General features: G+C 38.7%; 1 protein-coding gene across 2 annotated transcripts in view; it reads right to left on the bottom strand.

The window, feature by feature from the left end:
- Positions 1 to 19,096, bottom strand: part of LOC145988427 (cyclic nucleotide-gated channel alpha-3-like) — a 205,920-nt gene that overhangs the window by 142,732 nt on the left and 44,092 nt on the right. For both annotated transcript variants that reach the window (XM_083123318.1, XM_083123319.1), the window contains exon 3: positions 2,075 to 2,308. In XM_083123318.1, coding sequence (XP_082979444.1) covers positions 2,075 to 2,173 — 99 coding nt within the window. In that variant the 5' untranslated portion in view covers positions 2,174 to 2,308. The remainder of the gene's footprint in view (positions 1 to 2,074; positions 2,309 to 19,096) is intronic.

Raw genomic sequence — 19,096 nt, 5'->3', positions numbered from 1 at the left:
TGCACACATTGCTTTTAACAGTAATCTTACAGCAATATTTTAAATTAAATAAAACGAAAGCATGAAGTAAGCTCACGAAATGAACATTTTGTAAATATATTTATTCATATATCCTGCTTCCTTGAATAAGCTGCAAAACCCAGATTTTAAAGCAAGAAAATTAGACATTTTTTAAATCGATGCCACTACCAGTATTTCACAAGCCTCAATTCAAATAATCTTTTTGCTCTTTTTACTAACTAGTAAGATCAGTGCACGAAGTGAGGGTGGGATACAGGGGAGATATTATTCCCCAGTTAGCAAAATTTTTGCAAGGCAACCCCCAGCTGTCCCATGTCACCATCACCTCCCCCACCCCCCTCAGCCAACCCTGAGGCTCGATTTGATTTTTGTTATTTTGCATGAATTTTCCACCACTTTTGGCTAATTGCAACGACTCGACCAAATGTCCCCTCAGTTAACATTTTCCACTTGAGGTGCTGAGTAAGATAATGACATTTCAAAACACAAGAGAGGCTGATCTGTGATCAGGGTGTGAAATCCTGGGGTGAACAGGGGGTATTTCCCCCACCAACAGTCTTGACCTCAAAAGTCCCCCCACCAAAAACTTCCCAGGGAGAGAGAGTTTTTGTTATAACAACAAAATATAAGCAATTAGCTTTGGCTTCTTATGTACTTTCCTAAGGATAATATCGAAAATACACACAAAATAGTGTCGCTGTGAGTGCACAATGCTCTCTCTCTCTCTCTCTTTTAAGAGATAATTAAAAGATCAACTTGACACCAATAACAATTTGTGCACAAGAAAAGTAAAAGAATAATGCAAGTCAAATATAATTATAAATTCTAATAGTTTTGTATTAATAGAGCAAAAACTAATAAATACATAATAAAACTATTTTGTAATTTATTGACATATTTAACCAGTTAGTTATGAAATTAGTTTGCTACGTTACAAATATCTGATATATATAAAAGTAATGAATTAATTCCTTTATGTGTATTTAGTAATAATGTCTTTTTAAAATATTTAGTAATGAATTGACTTTTATATTTAATAACATTATAAATATCCATGTCATAATAATTTATGTATATATTTGTTTATAGAATAAGATCTTTCTCCCCCAACCAGTCTTCAATGATTTTGCACCCTGTTTGTGGCAGAAGTTAAGAATGTTTCTTCAGTTATTACTACACCATATAAGCTGCACACCCTCATCTTCTGACATATTTGAGTATATAAAGAAAAAGGTTCACAAAGGCAGTAGCTGCTCCTGCCTATTCACACATTTGCACGCACACACTCAAATAAATCTGCAATGCAATTAATTTTTTTATACTTATTCACTGGACACTATCTCCTTCAAAATATCAAACGTTCCGAAGCCCAATCGCCCCATTGGGTTTGCATTACCAGTGCCTGCTGCTGAGATATGTTCGCTCAGAACACAAGTCGCTTTGTTTGAACTATGAAGAGGGCAGTGTGGAGTGGACTGAGTGAGTACTGTTATTTTTCTTAATATTTATTATTCTATTGATTTTGCTTGCTTCTGTCGGTCATTAGAGGTAAACAACTGCTAGATAGATTACAACTGATTTTGTGCATGTGGTCGTTGGATCTGCTACTGTTCAAGAACACGTTTATTGTAGGTATATGTTTATTTAATACCTACAGATCGGCATTTCTATGTTTATAGATATTATGTCAGGTTATCGAATGTTGAATTATCTTTAACCAATAACATCGCTCTTCTCGTGATTGACGGAAAATTCACCGAAGTAGTTCCAATTTATATATATTAATATTTTTGATATTTTTCATGAAATAAAACTCTCCGATAGCCTCATGTTCAGTAAAAGGTGGTCATAACTTGGGCTGCCAATACATTTAGCATCATAATGTATGCAAAAACGGGTGCGAGTTTTTGAGAGGGGTTAAATAACACTTCTTCTCGACATGAGTCTGAAGTGCACACCCATACAGTCAGACCACGAGCAGCCACTGCACAAAGGTATTTTAAAACAATAAATGACTCTATCAAAGAGTTATTTATAATTGTTACCAACATACCTGCCAAGACTGTGCCTCCTTATAGACATCAATGAATTCTTTACCTTCCCCTCCAAACACGGTGATGGCATGCCTAATACGATGAATATTGATTGTCATGATTTTGCAGTGAGTTAAACTAAATGCAGAGCTTACTTGCGGGATGGAAAGTAGTGCTTCCAAGTCACCTATACAAGTATTTGCACCACACACTTTTGATTTACTTTCTTGGTCCTTGTATGATTCTTGTGTAACCTATTAACATTACAATATACACTTTTAAACACATAAAAAACATTATAAATAGAATAGTGACTAATAGCTAGACATGTTCCCTTAACAACATTGAAGACTGGCAAAGGAATAAATGGGCACTTCCAGAAATGCTCAAGATTGGAGCAAACCGAGGTAGCAAGATTTCTGGAGGCACTTCTACCTGGGTGTTGCTAGGCAGCAATTGATACTTCAGACCCCAAGAATTTCAAGCACTACTTGCGATCAACATAGTGATCTGCTAGTGGTAAGATGGTGGATGAGGGCTACATGCAGAATAGCTTTGGGGGCATAATGTACACCATGTCCCAAAAAGTACTTTACAACTTCGAAGTCACACAGCACAACTTGTAATTGACATAGAGGAATATACTTTGTTGTAGGTGATTCACCAATGCCTAAAGTTTTTTGTCAGGTATTGAATAAGATGGTGCACCATCACACTGGGCCTTACACATGAGAGATGGCCTGGACAGGACATTTCCAGCATGTTGGATTGGAAGATATGGTCCAATTGTCTGGCCTTCTAGATCCCCTGAAATTGCCCCTAGACTTCATTTTGTGGGGCTATGTGTACAGCACTGATGATTTGAGGGCCAGAATAAGAGGTGCTATTGCCACATTTGACAGGGATATGCTACGAAGGGTATGGACAGAGTTGGAATTCCGATTAGATGTTGTATGCACAAACAGAGGTTGTGAAGTGGATTAATACATAATAAAACTTCATGCATTGGTAAATGAAATGGGACATGGTCAGGCGCGGTTAGCCGAATAGGATCAGTGAACCCCCAGTAATATACTATAATCACCTCGAGAATGAACAATAAACAATGTCTTTATATTTTAACTTTATTTTGCTAATATTTTCACACAATAAGTCATGTATTTGTTCATGATGGTTGCGGTAAACGCGGTTCAAAATTACTTAAGTGAAATTTAGAAAATTTCGCACTTCCGCATTGCACAATTTAATGGTTAAATCCTATTAATTTCGAAGATCCACTGTCTTCATTCACAAAAGGGTACGGCGTTTGAAGCGGAGATGGTACCACATCATTGCATTGTTTATTCCCAGGTGGCGGTAGTTGCGATTTCTCCCATTCGGCAGCGCTGGCACATGCATCCTGGTTTGCGTCGTCTGCTTCCTGTTGTCAAGTGGCATTGTCAGTTGGAGGTTGGGGGGCTGGGCTGTGCTGCTCTGCTCGGCAAGGTGCCGTTCCTGTTCTCCACGTGACTGAAGGGGGGGTCGAGTATGTGCACCGCATCTTTTCTTTTCAGGTCGGGGATCTTTCTGAGGACAGGGTGCCAAGTCGGGTGTGCCAGTCCATTGTCCAGGTTCAGTGCTGGTTTCTGTTGGATGATAGCATGGGTTTCTTTCACAGTGTTTTCTATGACAGAGCCGGTTGGGTGAAGTATGAATATGGAGGAGATGGTGTGGTTAGTGGAGTGGAGGTGTTGGGAGAGGCCTGATTTTGGTGTGTCATTTTTGGCATCTTTTACATGTTCGTTAATCCATTCTTGGACAGTGTGGATGGTTCTGCCAATGTAGGTGTTGTGACATTGGCATGTGGTCTTGTAGTCACCAGGGGATGCAAGTTTGGGTAGGTAGTATCTCTTGAAGTTGGGTAGTGTTCTTCCGATTTGGGATATGGGTTTGTGTGCTACTCGGATGTTGAAGGGTTTGAGGGCCTTGGCAAATTTGCCAGATGTGGTGGGGTGCTATGGAAAAGCGATCCATTTTTCTTTAGGATTTTGGTTCTAGTTATCTCTGTTTCTTGGGTGTCTGAGCTGGGCTTCTGCTTTTGCACACCACATGGATAGTTGGCGCTCGGTGTAACCGTTGTTTAGGCCTATTTCAGTTACGCATGCTATTTCATCATGGTCATCTTCTGTGCAGCTGTGCAGCTGTGTGTGAAGGTTCTTCTGTAAAAGTTCATCCATACTCCAGCTTTCTGTTTTGGTGGGTGGTTGGATTTTGCATGGATGTACTGGGTGCCTGAACCTGGTTACCTGTATACGGATGTGATGAATTTGTCTTGGTGTCGTCAGATGCTGAGGTCGAGAAAGTTGGGGTGGCCATTTTGTTCCCTTTCAACGGTGAAGTTTATGTTAGGGTGTATGTTGTTGAGGGCAGTTAAGAGAAGGGTTAGGTCCTCTTCCTGTTTTTAAATGACTATGGTGTAATCGGCATATCTTTTATATCTTATATGAGCAAACTCTAGTTGGGTGAGTATTGACTTCTCAGCCACATGCAGTTCCATGTTGGATAGGGGTGCAGAAAGGGGGTTTCCCATCGCTAGGCCTCCTGTCTGGTGGAAGAAACTGTCCTCGAACTGGAAATAGTTTGGGTGAGGCAGGCTTGTAGGAGGTTGCAAATTTCATCTGTTACCAAAATCCTAAACCCAAATGGATCACTTTCCATACCACCCCACCACAACTGGCAAATTTGCCAAGGCCCTCAAACCTTTCAACATCCGAGTGGCACACAAACCAATATCCCAAATCGGAAGAGCACTACCCAACTTCAAGAGATACTACCTACCCAAACTTGCATCCCCTGGTGACTACAAGACCACATGCCAATGTCACAACACCTACATTGGCAGAACCATCCACACTGTCCAAGAATGGATTAACGAACACGTAAAAGATGCCAAAAATGACACACCAAAATCAGGCCTGTCTCAACACCTCCACTCCACTAACCACACCATCTCCTCCATATTCATACTTCACCCAACCGGCTCTGTCATAGAAAACACTGTGAAAGAAACCCATGCTATCATCCAACAGAAACCAGCACTGAACCTGGACAATGGACTGGCACACCCGACTTGGCACCCTGTCTTCAGAAAGATCCCCGACCTGAAAAAGAAAAGATGCGGTGCACATACTCGACCCCCCTTCAGTCACGTGGGGAACAGGAACGGCACCTTGCCGAGCAGAGCAGCACAGCCCAGCCCCCCAACCTCCAACTGACAATGCCACTTGACAACAGGAAGCAGAAAACGCAAACCAGGATGCATGTGCCAGCGCTGCCGAATGGGAGAAATCGCAACTACCGCTGCCCGGGAAGAAACAATGCAGTGACGTGGTACCATCTCCGGTTCAAACACCGTACCCTTTTGTGAATGAAGATAGTGGATCTTCGAAATTAATAGGATTTAATCATTAAACTGTGCAATGCGGAAGTGCAAAATTTTCTAAATTTCACGTAAGTAATCATGTATTTGTGCCTGTAACACAGCAAACTCTTTTGTTGAGAATGAGAAACCGCGAGTTAGCCACCCTAGAGCAGACTCTCAGCTGAACCTCCACAGGACAGCTCTTGCCATTGTGAAAGCTTCGTGCGGGAGCAGAAGCTCGAGGCAATAGGGCAAAATACATGGAAGAGGATACTGTATAACCACAGACAAAGGTAATAGGCAGACATTGACCTCAGGCAGCAAACTTCTGCATTCTTAAAAGAGCGCCTGCAAGAAGTTCGAATATCCTCCGATTTTAGGTTTCCTGCTTTCACTTCTGGTCAAACTAGCAAATTTCAAGCAACTGGGGAACTTGACATCATGGGAGGCAGGTGCGCGAGACGTGTGTTTGCAAAGAAGCTGTCCTACGGGGAGACGACTGGTATACTTGCGTCAATGGTTACAAAAATAAAATTATCAAATATTGCAGATTGCAGAGTACTGAAGACTGTCTCTGTCAGTGAAGAACTCATTCATATATGGAAGGACAAAACTGAGGACTAAAAGTGGTAAACGTTGTAAGTGCCAAAAGTGAAAGTGTTGGGAAATTACATCGTTCCGCACATCAACCCGTAAGAACGTTCACACTAGTGACCTCTTTACACGCCCTTTGAACTAACTAGAGGGCTACCAGCCACTTTTCACATTTACCACATTATAAAGCATTGCACATTTCACAGTTTCAAGTGGAAAACGGTGTTTGAATTCTTCTGGCACTTACAATGTTTACCAATTTTAGTCTTCAATTGAATTTCTTGCAAAATCTGAAAAATCGTCAATGTTATTTTGGTAGGTTTTTACATCTTCAAATTAAAACATTTCATAGCTCGATGATGTAAATGACCACATTGACCCACCCCTTGAATTTGTGGCTGGACGTGGGTGTTCTTTGTTAGTGTCCATTGACCAATTTCATAATCATCAATAATTCTCATGCTTGTGATTACCCAAAAGTGGCAGAAAGGGATGATAAATAAAAGAAAGTACAAATTCCAATACTAGGGGGCTTCAAAGGAGCCTTTTCAAGTAATAATTACTTCCTGGTAGGAACACAAAGGCTATAAGAAATAGCCTTATAAAATATGGTTCTTTTGTGGAGTTAACTCGATATGGGAACAATCTGAAAGAACTTCACATAGCGGTAAATAAACATATGAAAACTATTTGCCACATGTTTCTGTAATGACGTATCCTCTATATTTCTTTATTATTTTCTCATTTAATGTCCCTTTTCTGTAGGCTAATCGAGACGATGAGCATAAATTGTGATTAGAGAAACTTAATGAGGGTAAAATTACAGTGAAACACACATGTCCAGCCAGGATTTGAACCCGGAGCCATCAGTGGAGAGAATGCAAATGGACCGCTCAACGTGCATACCCACCGATGTTGCTGGCAAATTTGTACCTCGGGGGTGGGGATGGAGCCTAAATTTTAGTATTTGCCTCACGAACATTATGCGTGCTGATTTTTAATTTAATTAATTTTCCCTTAACTTGCATGAGAGCTGGTGGATTTTAAACTATATTCTTACATTGGACCAACTTTTAAGTTGAAGAATATTTTCATTTAACTTTCTCTCCTATAGTTTACGCTGAATTTTATATATAACACAATTTTAACTTTATAAATCTTTCAAATTCAGACCAACTGAACTTTATAACTGTTATTGTTATTATTATTAATAATAATTACAACAATAATTTTAAATGAAAGGTGCAGATTTCGAGACAGGATCAACCACTTCCCTCCCAACGCCAATGTTGTGAAAGTCCCAGAGGAAATGTGAGGTGTATGTGACCAAGGAAGCGGTTGTTTTGTTATCTGCTACTAAAATCTTTCAAATACCTTCTTGGCTGAATGAACGACAGAGGTCTAACTGACTGGGAAAATGTCCTGCGTTGCACCTGCTGTGAGAATTCACTCAGCTCATTCTTTGCTCTGTCCATGGACAGCAAAGTCGAAATCCGTTTCTATCACAGACTTGTGGTTACTATTCGATATATTCTCACTTTGATGCATTTCTTGACAGTGTTTAATGGTGATTAACTATACACAAACAAGGCGAGCAGGCTGGAGAGAGATTGCCAGAGAGTAGGGCAAGTGAAATTAAAAAAACGGATGAGTAGAAAAATTCATCAAGTTTGTTGAAGAGACAGCAAACTTTATTAATTAAGCTGTTTATGATTTTGTATGCCTGTATTTAACAGAATATGTATATTATTCTTTCAAATCATGAAGCGATTTGTTTGATTTTGTTTTGTTGTTTAATTCCGATATTTGTACAAGAAGGCTAATTGGGACTGGACCTATAGTTTAAAGTAGAAACTGAATCTCGAACTGGTATCAAACCTGGGGGATGCTATTTTAACTTCAATTCTGTTTTCTCTATGAAGTTTTTTTTTAAAAAAAAATGTTCTTGGCTTTCCATACAAGCATGTATTTAATTTTGTGTATAATAGAGAAAACCAGTGGCGTAGCATTCTAGAGTGCCAATACACCATCATATAAGAAAGGGGGAATGCATGAATTGATATCATCCATATTTTTATGTGAGGTCACTGGTAGAAAATATGTCACTAATATATTTATTTTTGTGAAAGAATGTACTTCATGTTTGCGAGAGTGCACTATACGAAAATGTATATCTAAACATGTATAGATGTCAGTTTTGTTGGTAGCATGTTTTTGTAAATAGTGAGTGATTCATCTGTACTTGAATCTGTGTTCTCGAAATAGTATAAAAGCGAGGATATTGCGTAAGAAATATCACACTTTCGCTGTGGACAGACTAAGCTTTTCAACCTAAAAAGAACTCCTCGGTGCTGTGCATACATCTTGGTATGGTAGTTCAGGGCGAAAGCTAGGTCTATGCGATCATAGGTATGCCGATGGCCATGCATTGATGCTATGCACAATACTGCAATCATTATTCGTTAAGAAATAAAGCTAGCCTAATGATTAATTTGGACTAAAAGGCTAAAAAAGCAAATATTGGCTCGGTTATTATTGCATATCTCTTGGTGTGGTAGTTCGGGGCGCAAGCTAGGTCTATGTGATCATAGGCATGCCGATAGCCACGCATTGAGTTTATGTGTTTTAGTTGAGTCAATTCATCGACAAAGCGAAATCCTCGCCTTCGTCTCAAGTATATTCGCATTATAATTGCCATAAATAAAGAATGAAACCTTTTAGTTTATCTACTGAAGCAATGTGGTTTTATTTCTCTGTGCTGCGAATATTGTCTTTGCCTAACACTATCCCTGTACCTGAGAGGAGTCTGTGTACTTCACCAAGTCTCATCGTTCACCGCTGAGTATTATTAAGTTATTATTAATAAATATAATAATACGTTTAATAGATAAATAATACTTGAAATAAATCAATGAACGTATCCAGTGACAGTCCAACGTGTTGACTTGATATTGTAGTGTACAAGGGCAAGACAATTGTTTAACGTTGAGATTCATTGTGCAAGGCCACTAAATTCCAATATTTGTAGAAAAGCACAGAGATACTTTGTTCGAAATGGAAAGAAAAAATTTGCATAGCGCAAATAAAAATCTGGCCATTGATAAAGATAGAACTACATTTGTTTGCAAGAAATGTAAAAAGCTTCTACATTATGAATGTTGTAGCCTAGATATTAGAACTGAAAGCCACGAAGCTACTGATTTCGTTTGTAGTTATTGTGAATCATTGTCTACGAATATTACATCTGATCCATTAAATATGTTTGAAGCTTTAAAGCCATGATTGAAGGAATTATCAAGCAGCAAGTTGAAAATACGGAAACTTTCCAGGCTGATATTAAACTGCAAGCGGATTCCATTAACCACTTGAAGGCTGATATTAGCAATGATATTAGCAAACAGTCTGAAACATTACAGGTTGATATTAAACACCAAGCTAATTCCATCAACAACTTGAAGGCTGATATTAGCAAACAGTCTGAGACATTACAGGCTGATATTAACACTGTAACAACGGACAGGTCTTTTAGGCCCGGTTTCAATTTTTATACCTGTTTAATTTTTTAATGCTGCAAATGAATGTGTTCTCCTTCCATGACTTTTCGTCAATTTCGAAGGCCTTTGAAATCATTTATTGTAAGATTTGATTATTTTTTAAGTTTGGTCAGAAAATGTATTACTCGCGTTGCGGATGGACTCTTTAGGCCCGATTTTAATTTTTATATATATAATCCTATTTTTTTCTACTGCAGAAATATCCCTCTTCGCCTCTGTGACTTTTCAAGGATAGTCACAGAGATAGCGTCAGGGTGGCTACAAACAAGCAGAAATTAAATTCCCTGACTTTTCCAGGTTTTCCAGGACAAAATTTGCATTTTTCCCTGACAATTACAAACTAAACTAAATCGATGTTTTTGCAAATAGAAATAATAAACTCATACAGATCCACGTATGGTCTTGTTAAGTACTAGTGTTGCCCATGGGACGAGACAGGACAGGCTTTTAAAAATTCGAGACGAAATGAGATTGACCATGTGTCATAAGACAAAGGAATATTTTCGAGATGAGACAGCATTTCCTGGAGACTCCACGAGACGAGACAGGCCAAAGTCTCATCTCGTGGGCAACACTATTAAGTACCAATATTATCTTATATGAAATTGACTTAATTTCTCTATTCTCTATCATTTGAATTCAAACTGCAAAATAGTGAATTTGGAAAATTATTACAATAACAAGCTAGGGAAGGATTACGGAATTTTGTCATACGCAGTAAGTTTAAAATAAAATACTTGATTATTTTTAAAGTTAAGACTAAATGAGATTAGAGTGAAGAGTGATTGACTAAGAAATACATTTTGTAATTTATCAGTCCCCTTATCCAGTCTTGGTATTATATGTTGATATTTCCACTGAGGTTTGGAACCCTCTGCTTACAAGAACCATGAGTGCGGACTCATTTTTCAATGCATAAAGCTACTTCTCTCTTCTCTGTAAAGCAAACAACTTAACTCTTGCATATAAGTGAAACAATTGAATCGAACAAAATAAAGTGTCATATTTCCTTACATTATCAATGGGATTTCTGCTTCAGTACAGTATATCCAAGTGAAGTACTGTGAAACTGACAACATGCAGTTATAGGCTACCATTAATGCTGACGAAAAGGGTATGTTGGTATTTGAAATTTAACGCAAGGAATTTATAGAATTGCATTGCATAGGTACCTGATTTAGCTAACCACACATTAAAACAGGAACACACTAATAATAAAAGCTTCTGAAAGTTCATATACGAGGGGCATCCTGAAAAAAGCACTAGTGGTCGGAGAGCGACACACACACATGCAGGCAGGAAGAAGTGACATGTAGCTGTAATCTGGTACAGTTGCAATGCAGCCATTATAGGACAGTTCTAGGTTAAAGATTGCAGCTCTCATACAGTCTCCCACCGACTGCGATGTAGCCTACATTGCACGCTCAGAATTTGGCACAGAGCCACCAGAAATCGTGTGATGTGTGCAGACCAGATGCCGTGAATGATAGTATGGTAAGACGATGGTGCAGATAATTCACGAAGGCCAATCGAATGTGCACAACCCCATACAGCTCAGTACACGCGGGTGTTCCATCACTTCAGGTGAGAGATTTTGGACCACTTCCTGTACAGCCCTGGCCTTGAATTTATCGACTTTCATCTATTTGTTTAACTGAAGAGGTCTCTGACAGAGCAAGGATTTCACAGCTACACTGCGGTAGAGATAGTTCCAGCCTTTGCTGTCTTGTGGGCATACAAGATTTAGTGCCATGCTACGACAAATGCCAGAACAACGGTGTTGATTAATCCGAAAATTAGGTTAGGACTCACTGTTACTAATGCAATAAATTACAACTGATATTCTTATTTTATTTATGCCTAATCGGTAGGGACCTTGATATTTTTTTTTTTTTTTTCAAATTGGTGTATTTTCTTATTTTTCTATTTTTTACTATACAATGTTATTTTTCCCAAAATTCACATTTTCATTTTAGCTCATTTTCTGGCAAATATCTGAAATTATACCTTCATGGTGTTTTTAAACTACTGTTTCAAAGTAAGTCAAATGGCTTCCGCCTCTTCGTGAGAGTTTGATATCTTGAAAGTTATTTCGGGAAAGTTATTTTCCATACCCCTTTTTTAATTTTAAGGTAAGGATTTTAGATAATGGAATTTTCCCCATATATACTGAAGGGTGCATAATGACCATAAGTGGCGACGCACCCAAAAAATTAAAATCAATCAATCTCACGTGACAGATACCGATATACAGGGTGATCGAAAAGTCCCCAAACCCAAACTTCAATTTTTTTTTTCGCTGGTCGTTATTATGATAATGTCAAAATTTCTGTGGAAGCTGGTTTGCGAGGGTCTTGGCTGTACACGACACAAGAGATGGCGCTGGGGAGTGGCACTAGCAGTCGTGGCGAGGAAATGAACTACGAGCAATGCTGGTAACAAAATAATCAGGTAAACCAAACCAACAGTTAACCTAAACTGTGACCCCACAAGAAAAAATCGGGTGTTGTTAAATCAGGTGATCTTGCTGGCCAAAGCCCTGATGAAATCAGGCGGTCATCAAAAAATTCACGCAGAACTGCCATGGTGGCATTGGACGTATGGCATGTTGCCCCGTCTTGTTGCAACCACACATCTCGTTCATCGGCATACAAAAGCGCGATAAACTGCTGTATAATGTCCTGGTACACAATAGAATTCACTCGGTTTTCGAAAAAAAATCCTCCTCCACCGACAAAGTCATCCTTGCAACTGGCGTGATTATTTTGTTACCAGCACTGCTCGTAGTTCATTTCCTCGCCACGACTGCTAGCGCCACTCCCCAGCACCATCTCTTGTGTCGTGTACAGCCAAGACCCTCGCAAACCAGCTTCCACAGAAATTTTGACATTATCATAATAACGACCGGCGAAAAAAATAATTGAATTTTGGGTTCGGGGACTTTTCGATCACCCTATTATGGCACCAAAAATTGGCATTATCTTTTTTTGACTTGTTACTGTTACGTTTCCCAAAATTCGCGTTTTTATTTTAGAACATTTATCTGTCAAATATATAAAAAAAAAAAAGGTAAAGTGTTCCCCTGTGCATAGCACCACGCCATGAAGGCGTATAGGGGGTGTGGGGGTAACGCCCCACACTTTCTTGATCCGGTCGTGAGTGGGGGTGATGTGATCAGCATCACGCCCCTGACCGCCTTTACCCCCCAGGGTTTCCCCCAGGTACCCATGTTATTCGACGCTGGGTGGGCGCCGGGGCCGCTTTCACCGTTAGAAAAGTTCCCGGATTTGAACCAGCCGGGGATCGAACCCGGGACCTTGAGCATGGTAGTCAGACGCGTTACCGACTGAGCCACCGCGGCCACTAATATACCAAAACTTAATACTCCATTGGGCTTTAAACTATTATTTTCAAGTGTAGGTCACATGGTCTACATAATTTCGTGACAGTTTGATATGTTGAAACAGATTCTTGAGGAAGTAAAAGTAAAGTGCTCCGCTGCACTTTTCCATGAGGTTGTATAGGGGTGTGGAGTTAGGACCCCAAAACTTTCTTGATCACGAAGGTAGGGGTGATGTGATCAGCACCACGCTCCTGGCTATCTTTATCCCTCAAAGTTTCCTCAAGGTACTAGCTTCATATGATGCTGGGTGGGTGCCAGAGTAGTTTGAATATGTGGAAAACATCCCGGTTCTCCCCCGCAGGGGATCGACCACGGGTCTCTCGCATAGTAGTCAGATGCACTATTAAGCATCTTAAGAATAGCGAAGAATGCAAGCAAGAAAAAGGAGAACAGAGAAGAGGAAGAGGAAGGGATTATATATGAAGTGAAATGTAAAGAATGTCAGTGTGAGTACATAGGAGAAACTAAAAAAAAGGCTGAAAGACAGGTTGAAACAACATAGGGATGATGTACGACTTAAAAGAGAGAGAAATGCAATATTTAAACATACGAGAGAAACAGGACATGACATAGAGTTGGATGAGGCTAAGCAGATAGGAAGGGAGAAGAGAATGCTAGTGAGAAAATGGAAGGAAGCCAAGGAAATAGAGAAGAAAGGTGAAGAAGACATCATGATCTGGAATGGGGGACTGAAGTTAAACAAAGAATGGAAGAAGGTGTTAGAAAGAGTGGAAAGGACAAGAGAGAAAGAGGAGAGGAGAAGGGAGAAAAATGAAGGAAAAAGAGTGTGAGATATTCTATATGAATATCTCTTCACATTCTATATGAAAGTAATTATGTTTAGCCTTTTAGGTGAAAGTAAAGTTGGAAAGTGAAAGCCACCTGCTAGAAAATTTCTAACTTTCTAATAGTCTGGAGGGAGTAATGTTTGTGTATATATAATGCCCTTTTTGTGTATCTTGTTACTTTTGTACTTGATACAGAGTCTGATGAAGACCTTGCTAGAAGGTTGTAACGTTACGTTTAGTTTATGTTTTTAATAAAATAAATTACTGCCTTGGTCAGCATATTTAGTTTTTCATAATATTTAGAGGCTTAACCTTTACTCCCCCGATGATACCATATGGTATCACCAGAGTAAGGTCGTACTCGCCCGATGATACCATACGGTATCATGAAATGAATGTGTTTTTTGGACTTTCATACTTGTATGTTTGGGTGGAAACTGACACAGGTCTGGAGCAAGCCTGGGAAATTCATATTGATGACCAACTTCCCCCCTCTCCCCCCCCCCCTCCGCAACATATCCATGACATTTCCGAACAGAGATTCACATTTTGGCTCATTGTTCAACTTGTATGGCACTCAGGAACATGAAACATGTTTTAATCTCTTTGGAAACGTCCATTCTTTGAAGAGAATAATAAGGTTTCTGCCTTCTCCCCAAACTAGCGGGAGAAGAGGGGGCAAACTCCAGATTTTTATGTTTTTTTTTCATTAAAATTCGGAGGTCGCGCCCCCAAACCCCCTCCCTCGGTTCGGCGTTCTGAATTGTATACGGTTGCATGCTCTGATGTAAAACAAAACTTATCCGAAGTAGATTGCTCCCATAGTGCTCGAGTTATAACAATTTTCTGAGTAATATGCAAATTACCTATTTTTCGTAAATAACAGAGTTTCACATTTTGGCTTATTATTCAACTCGTATGGCACCCATGAAACATGTTACATTCTCTTGAGAAATGTCCATTCTTTGAAAAGAACACTAAAGTTCGCGCCCTCTCCCCAAAATAGCGGGAGATGAAGGGGCAAATTCCAATTTTTTATATTTTTTCCATTGAAATTCGGGGGTCGTGCCCCCAAGCCCTCTTCCTCGGTCCGGTGTTCTGAATTGTACACGGTTGCATGCTCTGATGTTCTAGCTGCAAAACAAAACTTATCCGAAGTAGATTGCTCCCATAGTGCCCGAGTTATAACAATTTTCCTCCAAAAATTAAAATTACTTATGTTTCGTAAAAAAAAAAATCACATTTTGGCTTATTATTCAACTTGTATGACACCCAAGAACATGAAACATGTTTGAATCTCTTGAGAAATGTCAATTCTTTGAAAAGAATACTAAAGTTCGCGGCTTCTCCCCAAAATAGTGGGAGAAGAGAGGGGCAAACTCCAGATTGTTATGTATTTTTCATTGAAATTCGGGGGACGTGCCCCCCGCCCCCTTCCTCGGTCCAGTGTTACACCGTTGCATGCGCTGATGTTTTAGCTGAAACACAAAAGTTATCCGCAGTAGATTGCTCCCATAGTGCCCGAGTTATAACAATTTTCCTCCAAAAAGTGTCCGAATTTAAAATTCCCGCCTATAAGACCGGGCGAGAGAAATTTCTCTCTCTTTCTCTCCTCCTGCCATCACCGGTTTCAGGCGCCGTGGTTGTGTTGCTCATAAAAGGGGTATAAAAGTTGAGGCAGAAACTTACGAACGAGATTTCCTGTTCCCGTGCAGAGTTCCATACTGATATCTTTAAATAAGTAAAAAAATAAAATAAGAAAAAAGTCAATGAAGACGAAATTCGCTGACATTTCCCTGACCTTATTTTGACACCTCAAATTCCCTGAATTTTCCTGGTTTTACAGGTTTTCCAGGTCTGTCCCACCCTGTAGCATATTCCTGGACCCCGTGGCTGAGTGGTTAGCACATAGCACTGCCACGTCAATGGTCCTGGGTTCGAATCCCCCTCGGGCAAGGTTCTTTGTAAATGTCCATTCATCAATTTCATCATTTCATCACTGATCCCCATCTTCACAAATTAGCCAAGAGGCACAAACCATGAAGTAAAATAAAACAAATCAATCAATTGAAATCGTATACAGTATCTTTTGCCCGTTCAGTTTACCCAGGAAAAACAAATATCCTAAGTTGCAGAAAGATACTGCAGAAAATTATTTTCTTGTTTGTCGACAATAGTCTGCATAATTATTGCTGGTTATTTCAGTTTGTTGGTTTCAAAGCACAGGTTCCGCAATTTACTGGAACTTTCTGAACAAATCTGCATGCACACTTTGTTTGGTGCAGAGCATCTGTTTAGTTTGGACGACGAATTTGTTTGTTCTCATGAGTTCTCCATATCCCATACCTATAGCCTAAAGAAAGCTCCTGAAACAAAAACTGAAAAAGTGGAAACAATGAGATGTTACTGTGTCTTGATATTCATCTTGTATGAGCACCTTAATTTTTGGTAAGCCTGATGGTAACATGTGCCTCCAGTCGTTTTGCTGATTAATTATTCTATTTCTGAGACCACTGGATATTCGCCTGCTGAACTATTCTTCAATCATCCCATACCCAGAGAGATCCTAACACATTTCAATTGGCCCGAATGGGAAGAAGCCCAACCGGATTGGAAGTCCAAATTATTCTTAGCACAAGTCAGGGAGAAGAAGAAGCTGTCGAAGAATATAAAACAGAAGGGAAACACCAAGACAGTGACAGTTGGAGACTTCGTTATGGTTAAAAACTATTCCTTAAGCTCCTCACTAGATAAGACTATTCAAAAGTTGTTTATGTTGTGGATAGGACCTTATCTAGTAGACAAAGTGCAAAATAATGTTGTGACATTGCTAATTACAAGGACTAAAGAATTACATGGTAAGGTTAACTTGGATAACCTAGAACTGGTGTGTTTTTCGGAGGATAAAAAGAAAGCGTTTGAACTTTAAAACTAAGTTTCCTCCAGGTAGATAACTTCCTTCCTGAAACTTAGTTTCCGAAAGGAAGGGGCAGATGATATGATCCATATTTTTATGTGACGTCACCGGTAGAAAATATGTCACTAATGTATTTATTTTTGTGAAAGAAAGCGTAATTTCCTTATTATTATATGTAATATTGCACCTTGTTTGTAATGTATATCTTTGGTTTAATGTTTATTGTATTTTATGCTCTATTATGAGTAGTTTAATGTATCTTCATGTTTGTGAGAGTTCACTATACGAAAATGTATATCTAAACATGTATAGATGTCAGTTTTGTTGGTAGCATCTTTTTGTAAGTAGTGAGTGATTCATCTGTACTTGAATCTGTGTTCTCGAAATAGTATAAAAGCGAGGATATTGCGTAAGAAATATCACACTTTCGCTGTGGATAGACTAAGCTTTTCAACCTAAAAAGAACTCCTCGGTGCTGTGCATACATCTTGGTATGGTAGTTCAGGGCGAAAGCTAGGTCTATGCGATCATAGGTATGCCGATGGCCATGCATTGATGCTATGCACAATACTGCAACCATTATTCGTTAAGAAATAAAGCTAGCCTAATGATTAATTTGGACTAAAAGGCTAAAAAAGCAAATATTGGCTCGGTTATTATTGCATATCTCTTGGTGTGGTAGTTCGGGGCGCAAGCTAGGTCTATGTGATCATAGGCATGCCGATAGCCACGCATTGAGTTTATGTGTTTTAGTTGAGTCAATTCATCGACAAAGTGAAATCCTCACCTTTGTCTCAAGTATATTCGCATTATAATTGCCATAAATAAATAATGAAACCTTTTAGTTTATCTACTGAAGCAATGTGGTTTTATTTCTCTGTGCTGTGAATATTGTCTTTGCCTAACACTATCCCTGTACCTGAGAGGAGTCTGTGTACTTCACCAAGTCTCATCGTTCATCGCCGAGTATGATTAAGTTATTATTAATAAATATAATAATATGTTTAATAGATAAATAATACTTGAAATAAATCGATGAACGTATCAGAATGCTGTGAATAAAATGTAAAGCATTACTAATTACATATGTGTTTGAGCTATATGACATTATAAGAGTTACATATATAGCTCTGTATGTATACATCACTACACTCGACGAGAGAAATCTTGGCACCTCCAAGTGATAGAAATTTTCAATCCTCCAAGAAGGGTTAACAATGTATGGAACTTTACGGAGAAACAAGGTCAATGTCATAAACAAAATCAGTTTCAAGGGCTTGTCGATTTTATAGCCTGGGAGTTAATTAGATCTGGAGATTGATATTCGTACAAATGTTAAATAGTGAAAATTATCACGATATGGATCAGCTTCTGGGTTGTTATCTTTATAGAATGCACCGATCTGTCTGTCTGTCAGCAATTTTGAAGTAAACAAACATGAAGAAACTAGGACTTCACGTACAACGAAACCAAATTCAATGAAGTACTGTTTTGTTCACGGCTGCAAATAATATGAAACATCAAACATAGCATTGCACAATTTCTCAGCAGATAATAAGTTAAGAGATAGATGAGCAGTGGAATTGTCAATTGCGAAATAACTACAGCATATGCTCATGTCCAGTTTACATAGTTTTCCCCAACGAAGTAAGTACTTTTTTATTTGTATGTCGTTACATAAGATGTAATTTGATGTAGCTAATATTTATAAACAATATTTTTCTCTTATATTATTGTTTTCTTTCTTAAGAAATCCTAGCAAGAATTTAATCAAGCTGGTAGGATATAGTATGTCACACATAGATGCATTTACTATGGAAGCAATTAAGTAAGTTAAACCCGTTATCAAACACTAAATACCAATGTAGTATTTTTTTATGGTTGTTCATTGTCAATTTGTGTGTTGTTCAACTTAGAAGCACATAGTAAATGGTAGCATTTAAAAAGTATGTTCTGACTTCAGTGTAATCAAAATTTATACCAGAGAATTGATTAATATTGTATTGTAACAACTTTGAAGGTTTTAATCAATTCCTCGCTGCTCTCTATTTTTTTTTCTTAATGAGAAACTCTCTACCAGATGTGGAAACCACAGGAATATATAATATAAGTTGTTCATGTTCAAAGGATTATGTGGGACAAACAGCAAGGAAAATGGCAATAAGATGGCACGAACATGATTTGGACATTATAAATCTAAACCCAAGAACAGGTTTGTCAACTCATATCATCGAAGAGAAGCATTTGATTAAAAGGAAAAGGGTTTTAAAAAGATTAACGGGAAACACAGAGTTGAATGTCTGGGAAGCTTCTTTCATTGCAGAAGAACACTGGAATAAATTAAATAATCAAAATGGTAACATAGACCAAGTATGGAGTTTTCTTT

This window comes from Lepisma saccharinum, chromosome 5 (assembly GCF_977018435.1).
Source record: "Lepisma saccharinum chromosome 5, izLepSacc3.1, whole genome shotgun sequence".
In the NCBI taxonomy this organism is placed as follows: Eukaryota; Metazoa; Arthropoda; class Insecta; order Zygentoma; family Lepismatidae; genus Lepisma; species Lepisma saccharinum.
Note: the sequence above shows the minus strand (reverse complement) of the source record. Positions and strands in the feature narration are given on the sequence as shown.